Here is a 19,642-nt window from a genome sequence, read left to right on the forward strand (position 1 = left end):
TGTGTGTGTGTGTATATATATGTACACACACACACACATATATTGCAAAGAAATCAGAAATTTATATATAAAATATATATTATATATTAAATCATATATATATACATACATATATATATATATATATATATATATCTGCAAAGAAATCAGAAATATATAGTGGGATATAGTGTCTTCTAACACACAGACCAAAACTCAAGCAGGAAAAGGCAGATCACCCTGCTGTGTCCACACTGAGAGATTATCTCTCCCTGCCCACCTCTTTTTTTCCCCTTGTTTCTTTCTTTTTCTTGTTTTGGATCATCTTGGCTTTGGTGGCATATCAGTGATAGCTTTTGACCACTGGATTTCTTTATAGGTGCATTTTGCTTGGGTCATGGTTGATATTTTGGACTCTGTATATTCCCCTAACCACCCCTCAACAGAATGTCTAGAAGGCGGAATGCCCAACAAAGAAAAGAACCAGAGACCATGTCCTCTGCCACAGAGCTAATGGATATGGATATAAGCGAGATGTCAGAGATGGATTTCAGGGTAGCAATTTTGAAGTTAATAGCTAGGTATGAGAAAAGCACTACTGACAATATAGACTCTCTAAGGGCAGAAATGAGATCTAATCAGACTGAACTTAAAAATGCTATGAATGAGATGCAGTCTAAACTGGATACTCTTTAACAGACAGGGTAAATGAGGCAGAAAAATGAATCAGTGATCTAGAAGATAAGCTGATAGAAAGGAAGGAAGCTGAGGAGGATAGGGATAGGCAGCTAGAAACCTATGAGAACAGACTTAGAGAAATCAATGACACCATGAAGCATTCCAAGGTCAGAATTATTGGGATTCCTGAGGGGTGGAGAGAGAGGACTAGAAGATATATTTTAGCAAATCATAGCTGAGAATTTCCCTAATCTGGGGAAGGAAACAAGCATTCATGTCCAAGAAGAAGAGAGGACCTCCTCCCAAGATCAATAAAAATAGACAAACACTCTGGCATATCATAGTGAAACTTGCAAATCTTATAGCCAGGGAAGCTATCCTGAGAGCAGTTAGGATGAAAAGATTTCTTACATATGGAGGGAGGAACACCAGAATAACATCAGACCTATCTGCAGAGACCTGGCAAGCAAGAAAGGGCTGGAAAGACATGATACTAAATGAGAAGAACATGCAGCCAAGGATACTTGAGCCAGCAAGGCTGTCATTCAGAATGGAGGGAGAGATAAAGAGCTTCCAGGACTTGCAGAAACTGAAAGAATATGTTACCATCAAGCCAGCTCTGCAAGAAATAAGGGGGATTCTATAAAAGAAGAAAGACCCCAAGAGCAATATAGACCAGAAATTTAAAGAGAGAATCTATAAAAACAGGGACTTTATAGGCAATATTATCGCACTAAATTCATATATTTCAATAGTTAAGAATTAAAAAGATCATTAAACCTCTGGCTGGATTTATCCAAAAGTAAAGGGAAAGGGCCCAAATCAAAATCATGAATGAAATGGAAAAGATAATAACTAACACCAAAGAAATAGAAACAATTATTAGAAATTATTACCAGCAACTATATGCCAACAAATTAAGCAATTTGGAAGAAATGGATGCCTTCCTGGAAACTTATAAACTACTAAGACTGAAACAGGAAGAAACAGACAATCTGAATGGACCAATAACCAGTAACAAAATTGAAGCAGTAATCAAAGACCTCCCCAAAAGCCATACTCCAGGGCCAGATGGCTTCCCAGGGGGAATTCTACCAAATATTTAAAGAAATCATACCTATTCTACTGAAGCTATTCCAAAAAATAGAAATAGAAGGAAAACTTCCAAACTTGTGCTATGAGGCCAGTATTACCGTGATCCCCAGCAGACAAAGACCCCATCAAAAAGGATGTTTACATACCAATACCCATGATGAGCACAGATTCCAAAATACACAACAAGATCCTAGCCAATAGGTTCCAATGATATATTAAAAGGATTATTTTACATGACCAGGTGGGGTTTATTCCTGGGATGTAAGGGTGGTTCAACATTTGCAAATCAGTCAATGTGATAGATCACATTAACAAAGAAGGGACAAGAATAAGTCAATCAGAGAAAGACAATTATCATCTGATCTCTTTGATATGAGCAATTTGATAGGCAGGGTAGGGGGTCATGGTGGGAAGGGAGGGAAAAATGAAACAAGACGTGACCAGGGAGGGAGACAAACCATAAGAGACTCTTAATCTCAGGAAACAAACTGAGGGTTGCTGGGGGGTGGGGGGAGGGATAGGTTGTCTGGGTTATGGACATTGGGGAGGGTATGTACTATGGTGAAAGGTGTGAATTGTGTATGCCTGATGATTCATAGACCTGTACCCCTGAAACAAATAATACATTATATGTTAATAAAAAAGGAGACAAGAACCTTATGATCCTCTCAGTTGATGCAGAAAAAGCATTTGACAAAATACAACATCCTTTCCTGATTAAAACTCTTTGAAATATAGGGATAGAAGGACCATACCTCCATATCATAAAAACTGTCCATGAAAAGCAGACAGTGAATATTATTCACAATGGGGAAAAAGCTGAGAGCTTTTCCCTTAAGGTCAGGAACACAAAAGGGATGCCCACTCTCACCACTTTTGTTCAACATAGTACTAGATGTCCTAGCCTCAGCAATCAAACAAGAAGAAATAAAAGGCATTCAAATTAGCAAAGAAGTCAAACTCTCTCTCTTCTCAAATGACATGTTACTTTATGTGGAAAATGTGAATGACTACATCCCCAAGTTATTAGAACTGATAAAAATTCAGCAACGTGGCAGGATACAAAATCAATGCACAGAAATAAGTTGCATTTCTATAAACTAACAATGTGAGTGAAGAAAGAGAAATTAAGGAATCAATTCCATTTACAATAAGCACCCAAAACTATAACACATACCTAGGAATAAACCTAACCAAATAGGTAAAGGATCTACACTCTAGAGGCTACAGAACGCTTATGAAAGAAATTGAGGAAGACACAAAGAGATGGAAAAACATTCCATGCTCATGGATTGGAAGAGTAAACATTGTTAAAATGTCTATACTGCCCGGAGCAATCTACACATTCAATGCAATCCCTATAAAAATACCATCAACATTTTTCACAGATGTGGAATAAGCAATCCTAAAATGGGTATGGAACCAGAAAAGACCCTGAATGGCCAGGGAATTGTTGAAAAATAAAACCAAAGCTGGGGCATCACAGCCTGACTTCAAGCTATATTACAAAGTTTTGATCATCAAGACAGCATGCTACTGGCACAAAAACAGACACATGGATCAGTTGAACAGAATAGAGACCCCAGAAATCTAAACTTTGTAGTCACAGTCTTTGACAAATCAAAAAAGAAAATCCAATGGAAAAAGGACAGTCTCTTCAATAAATGATGCTGGAAAAACTGGACAGCCACATGCAGAAGAATGAAACTGGACCATTCTCTTATACCATACACAAAAACAAATTCAAAATGAATGAAGACCTAAATGTGAGACAGGAATCCATCAAAATCCTAGAGGAGAACATAGGCAGTAACCTCTTTGACACTGGCCACAGCAACCTCTTTCAAGACATGTTTCTAAAGGCAAGGGAAACAAAAGCAAGAATGAACTTTTGGGACTTCATCAAGATAAAAAGCTTTTGCAGAGCAAAGGAAATAGTCAACGAAATTGAAAGACAAACCACGGAATGGGAGAAGATATTTGCAAGTGACTTTACATATAAAAGGCTGGTATCCAAGATCTATAAAGAACTTCTTAAACTCAACACCCCAAAAGACAAATAATATAGTCAAGGAATGGGCAGAAGACATGAACAGACACTTCTCCAAAGAAGACATACAAATGGTAACAGACACATGAAAAAAAGTTCAACATCACTGGCCATCATGGAAATAAAAATCAAAACCACAGTGATAGAGCGCCTTACACCAGTTAGAATGGCAAAAAAATAATTAGACAGGAAACAACAGATGTTGGCAAGGATGTGGAGAAACTGGAACCCTATTACACCGTTGATGGGAATGCAAGCTGGTACAGTCACTCTGGAAAACAGTATGGAAGTTCCTCAAGATATTAAAAATAGAGGTAACCAATAACCCAGCAATTGCACTACTAGGTATTTACCCCAACGATATAGATGTGGTGAAAGAAGGGGCACCTGTACCCCGGTGTTCATAGCAGCAGTGTCCATGATAGCCAAACTGTGGAAGGAGCTGAGATGTCCTTCAACAGAGGAATGGATAAAGAAGATGTGGTTCTTATATACAATGGAATATTATTCAGCCATCAGGAAGGATGAATACCTACCATTTGCGTTGACATGGATGGAACTGGAGGGGATTATGCTAAATGAAATAAGTCAAGCAGAGAAAGATAATTATCATATGGTTTCACTCATATGTGGAACATAAGGAATAGCATGGAGGACCATAGGGGAAGGGAGGGAGAACTGAATGGGAAGAAATCAGAGAAGGAGACAAACCATGAAAGACTTGACTCCAGGAACCAAACTGAGGGCTACTGAAGTGAGGAGGGGGTCAGGGGATTGGGTAACTGGGTGATGGGTATTAAGGATGGCACTTGTGGGCATGAGCACTGGGTGTTATACACTACTAGTGAATCATTGAGCACATCAAAAATTAATGATGAACTATATGCTGGCTAATTGAACATAATAATAAAAATATTGTATGTCAATTGAATTATACTTCAATTAAAAAATTAAACTTCTCATTGAGCTTCACTGACACAAGGGTAGGAAGGAAGTAGAGGGCTAACTAGCCTGACTCACACCATCTTGGCCAATCTATTGCTGCTGGGTGAGGGTGGAAGTTGAGTTTGCCAACACTAACCCTTCAGGGGAATTAGAGTGTTGCTTCCTGCTTCCATCAAAGAGGTGTGGAAGATCATAAGGTCCCTGCTTGGCCATACTAACACCAGTTGGCAGGGGATGGGAGCAGAGCACTGCCTGATTTTGCCAGGCAGTGAAAGGAAGATTAACTCTGTGCTTGGCCCTGTTGGAACTGAAACCACTGGGTAGAGATACTGGACCATGTTCCTTGCTTCTGGGGTGGCTTGGATGGTCAGCTTCCTACTCGGCCTGTTGAAATTTCAGGGGTAGGGAATAGCTGGAATGTGTGTAGTTTTTTATATTTTATTTATCTTTTTAAGATTTTATTTATTTGACACATAGAGAGAGAGAGATGATGAGAGAGGGAATACAAGTAGAGGGAGTGGGAGAGGGAGAAGCAGGCTTCCCACCGAGAAGGGAGCCCAATGTGGGGCTTGATCCCAGGAGCCTGGGGGATCACAACCTGAGCCGAAGGCAGTTGCTTAATGACTGAGCCATCCAGGCACCCCCGTGTGTGGTTTTTTATTTGAGATTTCAATTTCATTTGGCTGGAGTAAGGTGGGCATTACTTAAGAGATTTTCTGTGGTTAGGCTAGCATTTTCTCAGTCGTTTTGTTGGTGGGATATAGGCTTTTTTTTGAAGTTTTTTTCCTGTCTCTGTTGGCAGTTCTGAAACAGAAGCTTCTCCCATACCCTTTTTGGGACAACGTCAGGTGATAACAAAACCCAGTGGGGCTCATTACTGTGTTGTTTTTCAAGTTGTGAGGTCTGTAGGATCTTTTTCTTTTTACATTTTTCTTTCTTTTCACCATTCATAGTCTAACTATGCTTGTTTGTTGTGTTATGTTCCTTTTTTTTAAGTTATATGAAGGAGGACCTGGGAGGTATGGGAACATTCTGTCTTGGCAGGATCACATTCCATGGATTTTTACCTCTCAAATATCTTTCAAATCCATTAATGTCTTAGCATTCCCATTGTAGCATCTTTAATATTAATAAACTCACCTGTCCTTTGGACAATTGCAGTGACCTTCTCACAAATATATATTGTCATTTTTTTTAGATACCCAAAAAAGTTGACAAAAGATTTTTTTAAAATTACTTCCAATGATGAAAGGCAATCTGGAAGACGGAGCTTAGATTTTCCATATTAGGGCTCCTACAATTCAATGGCTTTAGTTTATAGGGACAACATATCAGATCATTCCAAATTTGGATTGACTCCCCAAACCTTAAAGTTGTGTGTCTTAAAATTATAGTAGTTCAGAGGAGGAAGAGATCATTTCCAGCTAAGGTTTTATGAGACAAGATAGGCAATGGATAAGGTATGAACAAATGTAAAAGGCATACTTGGGGTGGTGGTAGAATAGACTTGTTTGAAATATTTTTCTGAAGTTTTTCCCAATTGATGATAATTATCACATTGAGTGCTTTTTAATTTTACGTATTAACAAGTCACTAAATTAGATATTTTGATGTGGTAGGTCTGAGTGAAGGTGCCAGAGTCAGTGTTTTAAACAAGCATTTCAGGTGATTGTAAAGTTCAAGGTAAATTGGGAAACAGAACTGTGGAAAAAATAATGGCAGATCAGGTTGGAATAAAAAGTAGGTTCCTGAGTATGTGGGGCTTTATATGCTAGGTGAAGAAGCTCAGAATGATGTTGCTGAACATGAGAAATATTTAACATTTGGAAGTCTGTGACTTCCTTCTATTTACTACCCTGGAATTGGTGCCAGTGTTATGGATGTAGATAGTATAGGTTAATAACTGTTGTCTTATTTATATTGGAATAACTGTTAGGATTACCTGAACTCTGCAAAAATATGTAGTTGCAGGAATGAGACTTTTAACTTCATAGCTTAGACAAGGGCCAGTATAAATCAACTGCATTGATTCTTCAGTTTGTCCCCACTCAAGTCTGTATTCAGTGATTTCAGCACCATTACACACAGGAACCTAAAAGATGCAACAAAAGCAGAAATTGAGTTCTTCCTATAAATTGTCATTGTTCTAGATATTGTGGAGAGTTACAACATAATTTTTTCAATATCAAAACCCATAATCTATTAAATGGTATGAGACAAGTGTAGAAATAATTAAACATAAGAGAGCACTATAACATTAAAAGGGTCAAATAAAATTAAGAGAAAGGATTGGCTAATCCCACATATTTGATAAATTCTTATTTTTAATTTGTTAAAATTATTCACAAATAGGTTACTTAAAAAAACAAACTTAGATATATTAATGTTGCTTAATATGACTATTGATTAGTAGGATCAAATGCGAATTCCAGTATTCTCTGGATTTCGTACAGTGCTGTAATCAGACTTGTCATTTATTATTATCAAACTAAAGCTTTTGTGTCAATGCTAACATACCCTCTGCTAGATTCTGGGAAGAATGGAAGAAAAATTCAAAGATATGTAGGTGGCTTAATAACTAGGACTTTTTTTGTTTTTGTTTTTTGAGCTTATTTAAATGGGGAGCTATTCACATGGATGCAAAACATTTTTTAAAACTTCACTATCTCATAGTCACGTTTTTAATGTGTCATATTGTAGAGTTACATGTAAACAAACAGTACCAGAGATTTCCCAGTGAAGCTTTAAAAAAATACTGAGTTCTATAAATTGATTTATTATCTCTTGTTTTGGTTTTAAAAATTAAATTAGTTATCTAATGATCACTTATTTGGTTTTCCAAATTTATTAATCTTTATAAATAAAGAGTCTGGAAAGCAGGATTACCATAGTTTTAGCCATTTATTTATTTATTTATATTTATTTATTAATTTTTAAGAATATTTATTTATTCGACAGAGAGAGGGAGAGAGAGCAAGAGAAGGAACAGAAGTGGGGGCAGGGAGAGGGAGAAGCAGGCTTACTGCTGAGCAGGGAGCCTGATGTGGGGCTCGATCCCAGGATCCTGAGATCATGACCTGAGCTGAAGGCAGATGCTTAACGACTGAGCCACCCAGGTTCCCCTCATTTTTCCTTTTTAATATTTTATTTACTTATATATTTTAGAGAGCAGGTAAAAGCAGGGGTGGGGGGTGGATGGGGGAATCTCAAGAAGATTCTATGCTGAGGATGGAGACTGATGTAGGACTTGATCTCAAGACCTGAGATCGTAACTTGAGCCAAAACTGAGTCAGACCCTCAATCGACTGAGCCACTCAGGTACCCCTAGTCTTAGCCTTTATTTCTTTTTTTCTTTAAATATTTTATTTATTTATTTGTCAGAGAGAGAGAGGTAGAGGGAGAAGCAGGCTCCCCACTGAGTGAGGAGCTTGATGTAGGACGCAAACCCAGGACCCTGGGATCATGACCTGATCCAAAGGCAGACACTTAACTGACTGAGCCACCCAGGTGTCCCTTGCCTTACCCTTTCCAATAGTACTAGTATTAGGTGTTATGTGTGTTCTAGAACCATTGTCCAAGATTTATGGAGCATTAATCTAAACTCCGACTCCTTAGGGAGTTGTAAACTTTCAAGAAACAATACTAAACCAATTACTGTGCTCTTATATCAACAAAATTAAGAAAAATAAATTTATAACATACCACCCAACTAATAACAACACAGGTTGGACCCTTGCAGGTTAGGACAGGTAAACCACATTGAGAAGGAAGGCTTGGGACTGGTGCAGTTTCACACTTCAGTGGGTGAGATCCCAACTACAAGTAAACATAAACAAATAAGAAAACACAAAACTACTGTGCAGGTGTGGTCTCTCCCCACCCTGACAGGAAATAGAAGCATATATTCATCCAAAGTGAAATGAACCATGAATGGATCATCTGAACAATATAACTTTCCCAACACTATTAACTACTTTTAACCAGAAACTGGATTCTTCAGAAATTAATTTACTCACTATGCATCTCACTTTGGAACTAGGGTTTCCTTTTTTGTCATCTTGGTTATCTTCTGCCTTTTTGACATATGCAGGTGCTTCAGGGTTTTCATTAGGATGATTATCTACAAAAATGTACAGAATAAACTTTAAAAATTTGCAAATAATTTTAAGGGTATTCCTTTAAAATAATACAAAATAATTTCAGGAGACACAATGTCAAAACACTTAAAAAAGTAACAGAAAACTCATATTAATTTGTGTCAATTAACTTAAAAAAGATTTTATTTATTTATTTGACAGAGAGAGCAAGAGATACAAGCAGGTAGAGCAGCAGAGGGAGAGAGAGAAGCAGGCTCTCCACTGAGCAGGGAGCCCAATATGGGACTCCATCCCAGGACCCCAGGACCATGACCTGGGCTGAAGGCAGCCGTCCAACCGACTGAGCCACCCAGGTGCCCCTGTCAATTAACTTTTAAATTTGTTTCAACATTTAAAACATTTATGACAATATGGATGGACCTAGAGGGTATTTACTAAGTGTTGTGAATCAGAGAAATACTGTATGATTTCACTTATACGTGGAATCTAAAAAACAAACCAACCAAATACTTCCCCCCCAAAAACCCCCCCCAAACCCCTAGATTTTTAGATTTATTTTATTTTATTTATTTATTTGACAGAAATCAGAAGTAGGCAGAGAGGCAGGCAGAGAGAGAGGAGGAAGCCGTCTCCGCGCTGAGCAGAGAGTCTGATGCGGGGCTCGATCCCAGGATCCTGGGATCATGACCTGAGCCGAAGGCAGAGGCTTTAACCCGCTGAGCCACCCAGGTGCCCCCAAACCCCTAGATTTTTAAATACAGAGAACAAATTGGTGGCTGCCAGGGGAGATGTGGGTGGAGGGATGGGCAGAATAGATAAAGGGCATTAAGAGGTACAAACTTTTAGGTATAAAATAAGTAAGTCATGGAGATGAAAAGTATAGCATTGGACTATAATCAGTAATATTGTAATAACATTGTGTGGTGATAGATGGTGATTATACCTATTGTGATGAGCATGACTAATGCATAGAATTATTGAATCAATATGTTGTTCACCTGAAACTAGTATAACACTGAATGTTAATTATACTTCAAAAATTATTGTGATTTCAATTACCAAATAAGAGTTTTCTAAATATTATTTGATTTTATAGTAAAAATTGCACTTACTCTCCCTTAATAACATTAGTTAATTAAAATCAGAGGTTACAAAACAAGAAATTTAGGTGAAGTCCTTCAAATCATACAAGATGCCTCACCACATTTGATGTTGGTTTCTTTGGTCTTCGCTTCACCATTCAAGGGTGGAGGATGGCAAGATGCAGAAGAAAGTGTAGGTGTTTGAATAGTCAATATATCTGAAGGCTAAGAGAAATACAAAATACCTTATGATTATATTAAATTCAAATTCAGTTTTTTAAAACATTTAGTAATATAGGTTATTTCAGTCTTTTTTTTTTTTTTTTTTTTTTTTTTTTTAAGATTTTATTTATTTATTTGACAGAGAGAGATCACAAGTAGATGGAGAGGCAGGCAGAGAGAGAGAGAGAGAGAGGGAAGCAGGTTCCCTGCTGAGCAGAGAGCCCGATGTGGGACTCGATCCCAGGACCCTGAGATCATGACCTGAGCCGAAGGCAGCGGCTTAACCCACTGAGCCACCCAGGCGCCCAGGTTATTTCAGTCTTTAATTTAAGCACTTCCCTCTCTATTTCCTCACCTGGCTTTGACCTATAGGTGAAGTACAAAAGACTCTCAATTTATATGTAGTACCAGGTTGCAGGTGATTATATAGAAATTCCTTTGTGGTTCCATTGTAGATTATTTTCCAGAAATTCTCTGAAGGGATAAAAGCAAATTTATCTAATTTATCTACATGTAGCTTATAAATTTTATGGGTCCCATTATTTTCTCATGTATAGTCTAAGAAATAAGCATTTTGGAAATTAACCGTGTCCCAGTTACCTATTTACAATAGTTAAATTATTGTATTCCTTATAGAACTAGCCATAAAAAAATAAAAGATCAGTAAATAAACATAAAATGCTACTAAAAAATGGAGAAATCCAAGTAAGTTGGATTAGTTTATAGTATTGTACCAATGCCAAATTCCTGGTTTTGATAATTGTACTATGGTAATGTAAGATATTAATTTTAGGAGAAACTGAATGAAGGTTATATACAGGAATTCTCTACACTATTTTTGACAACTCTGGATAAGCCTAAAACTATTTCAAAATAAAAACTTTAAAAAATCATGATGCACAGTTGTGATGAGCACCAGGTGTTGTATGGAAGTGTTGAATCACTATATTGTACACCTGAAACTAATATTACACTGCATGTTAACTAACTGGAATTTAAATTAAAACTTTTTAAAAACCTTATAATTTAACTTTGAAAAAAAATCATGATGTCTTACCATCTGAATTTTCACTGACTTCTAAACTGTAACTTGAAATGTATGTCCCACCATTATCTTTGGGTGGTTCTGAAAAGAGAAATAAAATTAAAATTATTCTTAAATAAACTTAAAAGTCTTTCACTGGAATGTTATCTTATAAATTAAATTTTTTATGAAGAAAAAATACAAACATGAAACTTAATAGGAGATTAATATTAGACATGAGACAAGTAAGATTTTAAAGTTCTTGGAAGAAAATAAAATGTTAAGTATTTGTACCTTGAAGTAGATTTTGCCGGTTTAGAGGCAAAATGATTTATAAAAACATAATTTCTTGTCAAGTTGGCATTAACCATTGATGTGTCTTTTAAATTGTGGCCTCTATATTAGATATAATCTTACTTGGAATAACCATAATTTTTGAGGGCTCGTATAAAATGTAGTGATTTGTTCATGTGTGAATTAATGAGATAACAATAGAGAACTCAATAGAGAACTATAAAAAATGCCATTTACAACTGAACTCATTTATATGGTGAAATATTTCAAATGCAAGTAATTTAAGAGAATATTTTATAAAGCTGAGGACAATTAGAGGAAGATTTCTTCTCAACAGTTAATATTAAGACAGAAAAGGTACATTTTAAATAAAAAAACGTTACCCCATCCAATTTTTACTCTGTTTGCATAGACTTTTCCCTTTATATATGGTGTTTTAGGGGATCCAGGCTTATCTGGATAGGTAGTATATTTTACTTCTCCACTGGGGTTACTCCTTCCTTCCAGATTGTAGGCAAAGATCTGTTTGAGTAAAAGAGAATATCTTGGTTGACCACTGGGAATAAATATGTGATTTGAAAACATGCATAGTTTGCAAATAATATTATAAAGCAAGTTATCTGAAGATTTCTGAGAATTAAATGTAAAAATCATTTTTCATCTCCAGGAAGAATATAATTTAATATTAAAAATATGATACAAATTTATAAATTATAGCCACATACCCTAAACTTGTATGTAGTACTTCTCTGAAGATTTCTTATAGTGCATGAGAGGTCTTCTCCATTATATTTAGGTTTAAAACCCAACCCCTGGAAATGAAAGACAATGAATTTAGGAATTAGGCTTAGATTCAAGTTCCAGCTTCAGCTTATTTTCCATCTGGGTGGTCCTGAGCTAGTCCCTTAGTCTCTCTGATCCTTAGTTTCTCTATTAAAAAAAATGGAGATACTTTCTACTTTAAAGGGCTCCTTTTTTAAAAGGATGTAATGAGATAATGTAGATGAAGGCATTTAGCATATTAATTATACAGAACTCTTCCTAAATGTTAGTTGCTTTATATAAAATGTGATAAAATATACATAACATAAAATGTTCAGCTGCCTTTTAAGTTGTGTAGCCTATTTAGTATAGACTTGTTTTAGTATAGACAGTTTGCCCACCCACATCAGGAATCCAGGGAGATGAGGAAAGGGTTTGTCCTGTTAGCAGTGTGCAGAGAATCTGTGTGACCATGCAAGGTCGTCTGGGATAGGCCCAAAGTTGAAGAACTAACATACTTCACCATGTATCTATTGTGTTGTTATGGCTGCTGCTGCTTTTAGCTAATCTTCTAGTATTTAGGTACCTTCAGAACTTCCTGTACTGGCTTACCTAACCTTGGCTCAGCATTGGTCCCATCTAGAACACAGAGACGGGAATCATGCAGTTTGATTGAGTAGAAATTAGCTTAGTCATAAGGGAAAAAGGAGGAAGTCTGAGAAATAGATTCTTAACTGTAGAGAACAAAATGATGGTTCCCAAAAGGGAAGTGGGTGGGGGGATGGGTGAAATAGGTGATGGTGATTAAGGAGTGCACTTGTGACGAGCACTGGGTGTTATATTTAAGTGTTGACTCACTAAATTGTACACCTGAAACTAATATCACACTGTTAGCTAACTGAAATTAACTAATTTATTTATTTAAAAGATTTTATTTATTTGTTAGAGAGAGAGAGCAAAAGCAGGGAGAGTGGCAGGCAGAGGGAGAAGCGGGCTCAGTAGCCTGATGCTGGACTTCATCCCAGGACCCTGGGATCATGACCTGAGCAGTAGGCAGATGCTTAACCAACCGAGCCACCCAGGTATCCCAACTAATTGGAATTTAAATAAAAACTTAAAAAAAGAAATTAAATCTAAAAATTTTCAGTATGAGATGCATGTAAAATGTACCTAAAACTGAAGTTGGAGATTAAAGCATGTGAAAAGAAAACTTACAGATCCTGCTTCTTCCATTTCTAGTACATAAGTAAGACTGTCATTTGGATTTGGGTTAGGTGGGGCACACCATTCTAGTGACAAATTACAGATTCCTGCTTCTTTTAGCTTAGGAGGTGAAGGTGTTGAAGGCATAGTTCCTGATGTATGAAAGACTGCTATTTCACTGAAATCACTGAAAAATAAATTAACATGGAAAAGTTATTTTCAGGTTCTTATTAAAGTATAGACTTTTAAATATTGCAATAATTCAATGTACCTCAATCCAAAGTTATTTTTGGCAGCTAGTCTGAATGAATATTTTGTAGAAGCATTCAATTTAAGGATCTTGTGCTGTTTCATGGTACCCATATAGCAACTTTTGAAGCCTTCACTTTTGCCCTTAGTAATAGATGAAAAATGTTAGAATATTGTAAAATGCTGCAAATATAAAAATTCATCATAATATTAATAACCATTTATAAACAAGTGCCTTTAAGAAATAACATGGTTTACCTCATCCCATTCCAAAAGGAAGCTGTTTATTTTGGAACCGTTATCATTGGAACCCTAAATATGTCAGAAAGATAAAATTATGATGTTCTGTTTTTATACAGTATATGTACGTACATACTATATAATTAAAGTGATTGAAATTATTGTAAAATTAATCTGCTTACATTTTGTTTTTAAAGCAACCCAGATTTAAAAGTTAAAATGCATTTTTTTACAGTCTATAAGACATACCCAAATCCTATGTCTTGTTTTGTTTTCAAAGTTTTATGTAATAAAGAAAGTTAATACTTAATTAAGAGGCAGATTTGTTGGTAACTACAATTATAAATAAATTTAGGTTATAGAACTTGTCACTTCAACTTTTACTAATTGAAATTATGATTGACATTTCTCAGTTTACTTTATGCTTCTTATAAATAGAAGAGAAAGATGATTATGGAAAAAGGAAAAGTGCTAGGGAAATAGGTCAATTGAGGCATGCATAATTTCATATTTAAAATTTAGGAGAAAGTAGAAAGCATGTTTTTAAATTAAGACATGTTGAGGAGACTTTGGCAGTAAAATACTTACTTTCCACTGTAAATTCAGGCTGCTCTTGGATCTGTTAATTAGTCTGGGTGCAAGTGGAGGGTCTGGTTCACAACCTGGAGTTGTGAAGCTAACCACTTCAGACATAATTCTATGTGCTGAGCTTCTTATGGTCGTAATTCTAAAAATGTAATGACAGTTGTAAGCTTTCAAATATTTATCCTTACATGTACTAAATTGGATACTTGAATTCCCTGATACATATTAGGAGCTAATTATAAAAAATTTTCTAATAGAGCCAAGTAGGATTGTTACAAGTAATGGCTCCCAAATTGCCCTCTCACCAGTACTAAGTGAAAGAAAGTGAACTAACGATGGATTTGAAGAGGGCTGTTTTGAAGCATAAAGGATGGGCCATTCTGTTGGCAAGTAGCAATGCTGACTGTAGAAATCAAGTAGTAAACTGATACAGACTGGGGAGTCTGCCTGGCTGCAGTGTGGGTAGGGGTTGTGTAGGATGGAGTTCTTACCTTACGAAATAGGCCATGGATGGCTGTAGATCAAGTAGAGTAAATATAACTCCATCACCACTGTGAACATAATATTTCTTTATAAATGATCTTACAAGTATTTAATAGCTAACAGTCCTAATCTTACATATTCAAGTGACAAAGAAGCACAATTTTCCTTGAAATTTAGATAATTTTAGCCCATTTTATAAGAATGTCAAAAGGTGATACTAACACTTCAAATTCTTGGGGCACCCTGAGTGGGTCAGTTGGTTAAGTGACTGCCTTTGGCTCAGGTCATGATCCTGGGGTCCTGGGATCAAGCCCGCATCAGGTTCCCTGCTCCATGGGGAGTCTGCTTTTCCCTCTCTCTCTGCCCTTCCCCCTGCTCATTCTCTCTCTCAAATAAATAAATAAATAAAATTTTAAAAAAATCATTAAAAAACCCCCAAATTCTTCATTTGCATGTGAAATTACTATGGCTTTATGAAGTGAAATTTTATAATTTTTCCCATTGCAACTTCTTCACACTGTAATAATACAGATTTGTCTTTAATTAGCTTATTTAAAACAGTGTTGATATGCAAAGCCTCAAAGACACTGTGCATCATGCAATTTATTCATTCAATTACAAAAGGAAATCTTTCTGGGGAGAGCACTTATTTGCTACATTGGATCAAGTGGCTGGGCTTCCACATCTATGTCTTTCTGAAGCTGTCACAGATGCCGAGGTGTACTCTACCAACTCAAAAGGGTTCTTGCAGGCTTTACCCCAGAAATAGCCTCCAAAAAAAGTTAAAAGTTACTATTTTTAAGCAAAGGCTGATACTTCTAAGCAAAGAACACTCAAGGTGATAGGGTGACTATAGTATTTTAATAAAAAACAAAGATATTTATGAAATACATAACACCAGAAAAAGACCACCATGAAACCTCATGCAAACCATAAGTGACTCTTAATCTCACAAAACAAACTGAGGGTTGCTGGGGGGAGGGGGGTTGGGAGGGGGGGTGGGGTTATGGACATTGGGGAGGGTATGTGCTATGGTGAGTGCTGTGAAGTGTGTAAACCTGGCGATTCACAGACCTGTACCCCTGGGGAAAAAATATATGTTTATAAAAAATAAAATTAAAAAAAACCCCTTCATTTTATAAGTAGCTTTTCTTACATTTTACATCTTCCCATCCCTCTACCCAATATAGAAGATTGTGTATTATAATTCTTAAATTTGAAATTTCTAGTTGCTAATTATAAAGGAAATAAAAATTTACATAATAATTACATTTCAAATTTCACTTTGAGTCTCCGAGTAAAGATGAGAAATTCTAGTAAACAAAATTTAAAGTGCATTATCATTTTAAAAGTGCTGTAGACACTGCTCCAGACCTCTGACTTATTTCTTGCATAATTGTTTGGTGGGCAAAGGAATTTGTTCTTCCTCACTTGGGATTTCCTTTATCCTGTGCCTCTGTTTGTTCTTAGATTACATGTCCTCATTCAGTCGAAAAGCTGTTTGTTCAGAGTGGTTGGGTATGCTCTTGCTGTGTCATCCACTGTATCTTTCCTAGTCCAGATTGTATCTCTCTCTCTTTTTTTTTCCTGGTTGTATCTTTTGAACACATACCTAAGCTCATCCTGCTGCTATCATAGCTCCACCTTATAACTAGCTTCTATAATGAAATTTCCAGGAAAGTCTGTCTTAAATCCAATTGCAACATAAATACCTCACTTGTGTAGCCTACCATAAAGTGAAATTTTTTTTCCCCTAAAATGACCTGAGTGAAAAAAGAAAAGGGAGAATTGGAGGGAACATTTTCTTCCCTGAGTCTAAACTTGTCAAATAGGAAAGCTGTAAATTGAAGAGAATGGACCACTTGATATTTAAGATCCTTCTCAGCACTAACATACTTATGATTCAATGAATTTCAAGGACTGACCTGGCAACCACCCACCATTCATAAAACTATTTTAGTATAAAATTGCATTCAAAGCTTAGAAAAAATTGCAGAAAAAATCTTTAGAATTCAGCGTAGGTATAAGTTGAGGTCTATACATTTAGATAGCATATTTGAATTGAATTATGAGAAATGAGAAAGATTAAAAAGAGACTTACACATATACATTTTTATATTTTCCATTTTTACCACTATTAGAGATTGCCAGTTCAAATGTCACAGGAGATTTGGTGTGATCACATTTCTCAGAACAATGTAGTTTCCATGAAATAGTAGCAGATCTTGTTTGAATATCAGAAACCTAAATTAAATAACAAAAATTCAAGTAGGGTATTTAAAAAATATAATCTTTAATTTATGATATAATATTTCCCTCAGACTTTTTGATGCTAAATATATTGTTCTCCTCATATTAGGTGCTTAAATACTGTGATTAAACAATGCTATTAATATTATATTTAATAATACCATCTGAATCTTTATGTATTGAATAACTAATGGAGATTATGAAATTTTAACCAAAAAAGGCTTCAAATTAAAACTTTACTAGAGAAAAATATCAGTGAACTTGCATATTTTAGAATGAAAAAGTAAATTAAAAGGAATACTTAAATATTCACTTTAGTTACTTACTACAGGTTTCTCAATGGTGAAACAGCATGACTTTCCATGTTCTGTTATGCATTCTAAAAGGAAACACCCCAAAATAAAATATTACATTGGTAAAGACAAAAGAAAGAAGTTAGATGTCTATTATCCCACTGCAAATACATCATCACCAGGAGAGCTACTAAACATCTAGTAGCAATTTACATTAAAATTTTAAAAGAAGAGAGCAGTCTAAAGTGTATGTTATTAAACAAACTCTAACAAAAGACAGAGTCCACTCTTTAAATGAAATAATGTGAATTCATTAGGACTGTAGAGTAACTTGCAGTGTTTCAGTGGCAGACAACTAGAAAAGAATTATGTGGTGTACACATAAGATATATGACACATTTTGTATGAGGATGGTCATTTCTCCATGATTTAAAAAGGCATCCCAACTGTGGTTTCATTAAGAGTTTAGATTTAGGGGTATAAAGAGGATAAGAGGAAATGGAAACAAAACAGCACTTAAATATTTAATATACACTGAGATTCCTAAACATTAGGATGTTTATTCATTGGCGACAAAGCCAAACTCCTGACCTTACCTTTTTCTGCAGCATTTGATGATGCGATCTTGCTTTGTTTTCCACCTGGTTTCTGCTTGATGTCTCCACTTTCTGTAGCACTCCATTTCTTTCCATGACTAGTCTCAAAATGAACACTGGCAGTGTTGGAATTGCTGGCAGCATTGAGAGCACCATCAATAGTAGAAGTGGTGGGAGCACTTTCAGAGATGGAAGTGTTGGGAGCATGGTCAGAAATGGAAGAACTTGGAGTGCTGTCAATAGGTGATGGTCTGGGAGTACTGTCAGAAATGGAAGTATTGGGGACATAATTAGTGCTGGAAGGGCCTGAAACACTATCAGTGGTGGAAGGAAGAGCATTGTCTGTGGTGGAAGTACTAGGGATATGGTCAGTGGAAGAATTGCAGGAAGTATTGTCAGCAACATGAGTGCTTGGAGAGTTGTCAACAGTGTAAGTATTGGGAGTATTGTCAGCAATGTAAATGTTCTGAGCACTGGTCACAGTGTAGGTACATGGAGCATTATCCACGGTATAAGTGCTCAAAGTATTTTCAACAGTGTTGGTGCTCGAAGTATTTTCCACAGTGTAGGTACATGGAACATTGTCCACAGTGTAAGTGTTTGTAGTGTTGTCTACAGTGTAGGTACCTGATGCATTGTCAACAGTGTAGGTGTGTTGAGCATTCTCCGCAGTGTAGGTGCTCAAGGTATTGTCAACAGTGTAGGTACTTGGAGCATAGTCCACAGTGTAAGTGCTTGGAGTAGGAGGCAAACTGGAAAAATCATTGGTTTTTTTCATAGGCAAAGAGGTGTTGTTAACTATATAGCTAGTCTTGTGTCCTCCAAGTTGGCCTTCTCTCATTTTTTTCTTCATATGTTCTCCCATGTTAACAGCCCTTTCATCAAACTGGTTATAATTTGCTCTTCCATGGGAATAAATTTCTAAAAGAGACAATGGAGTACTGCTTAGTAATTATAATAATTACATATCTCAAGGTCTTTTAAATCTTCAAACCAAAAAAAAGCACTGATAAGCAATGTTTTATTTTTAAAATTTTTCCTGTTTCGCTTTAATACAGATATTAGGTCTGTATTTTTGTAATGTATTGATATGTACAGAAAGAAAAATATGAGCAGATATTGTTTTCCTAGGAAATAACTCCACTTCCAAATTTTAATGTCCTAAGATGATTATATTGTTGACCCTTCAGTGTCATTTATATTCCCACTGTGTGGCATTAATAATCAAAACACTCTTTTATAATTTTCCAATATGATTTTACAGACCCAACCAGTAAAAATAAATATCACAAGTCAATGTCATATCAAGTACAAAAATATATAGAAAATTATGTTTAAACACAAACCAGTACTCATTTTTATTAATCCTAATATACATGCATGAAATGAAATAATTCATGGAAATGTTACTACTTTCTACTTTTTTCATATTTTTAAAAGATTTTATTTATTTATTTGACAGAGATCACAAGTAGGCAGAGAGACAGGCAGAGAGAGAGGAAGGGAAGCAGGCTC

General features: G+C 35.9%; 1 protein-coding gene across 1 annotated transcript in view; it reads right to left on the minus strand.

The window, feature by feature from the left end:
• Positions 1-19,642, minus strand: part of LOC116856923 (fibronectin type III domain containing protein 3C1-like) — a 51,550-nt gene that overhangs the window by 24,011 nt on the left and 7,897 nt on the right. The window contains exons 7-22 of the mRNA XM_032840643.1: positions 18,128-19,048; positions 17,565-17,617; positions 17,090-17,232; positions 14,997-15,056; positions 14,509-14,647; positions 13,939-13,992; positions 13,703-13,824; positions 13,444-13,618; positions 12,192-12,278; positions 11,850-11,988; positions 11,206-11,274; positions 10,504-10,622; positions 10,046-10,151; positions 8,764-8,867; positions 8,450-8,563; positions 6,690-6,839 (exon numbers count right to left, since the gene is read on the minus strand). Of these exons, the coding sequence (XP_032696534.1) occupies positions 6,690-6,839; positions 8,450-8,563; positions 8,764-8,867; positions 10,046-10,151; positions 10,504-10,622; positions 11,206-11,274; positions 11,850-11,988; positions 12,192-12,278; positions 13,444-13,618; positions 13,703-13,824; positions 13,939-13,992; positions 14,509-14,647; positions 14,997-15,056; positions 17,090-17,232; positions 17,565-17,617; positions 18,128-19,048 (2,555 nt within the window). The remainder of the gene's footprint in view (positions 1-6,689; positions 6,840-8,449; positions 8,564-8,763; positions 8,868-10,045; positions 10,152-10,503; positions 10,623-11,205; positions 11,275-11,849; positions 11,989-12,191; positions 12,279-13,443; positions 13,619-13,702; positions 13,825-13,938; positions 13,993-14,508; positions 14,648-14,996; positions 15,057-17,089; positions 17,233-17,564; positions 17,618-18,127; positions 19,049-19,642) is intronic.

The sequence above is a fragment of the Lontra canadensis genome, unplaced genomic scaffold (assembly GCF_010015895.1).
Source record: "Lontra canadensis isolate GAN:19392208 unplaced genomic scaffold, GSC_riverotter_1.0 scaffold114, whole genome shotgun sequence".
Classification (NCBI taxonomy): domain Eukaryota; kingdom Metazoa; phylum Chordata; class Mammalia; order Carnivora; family Mustelidae; genus Lontra; species Lontra canadensis.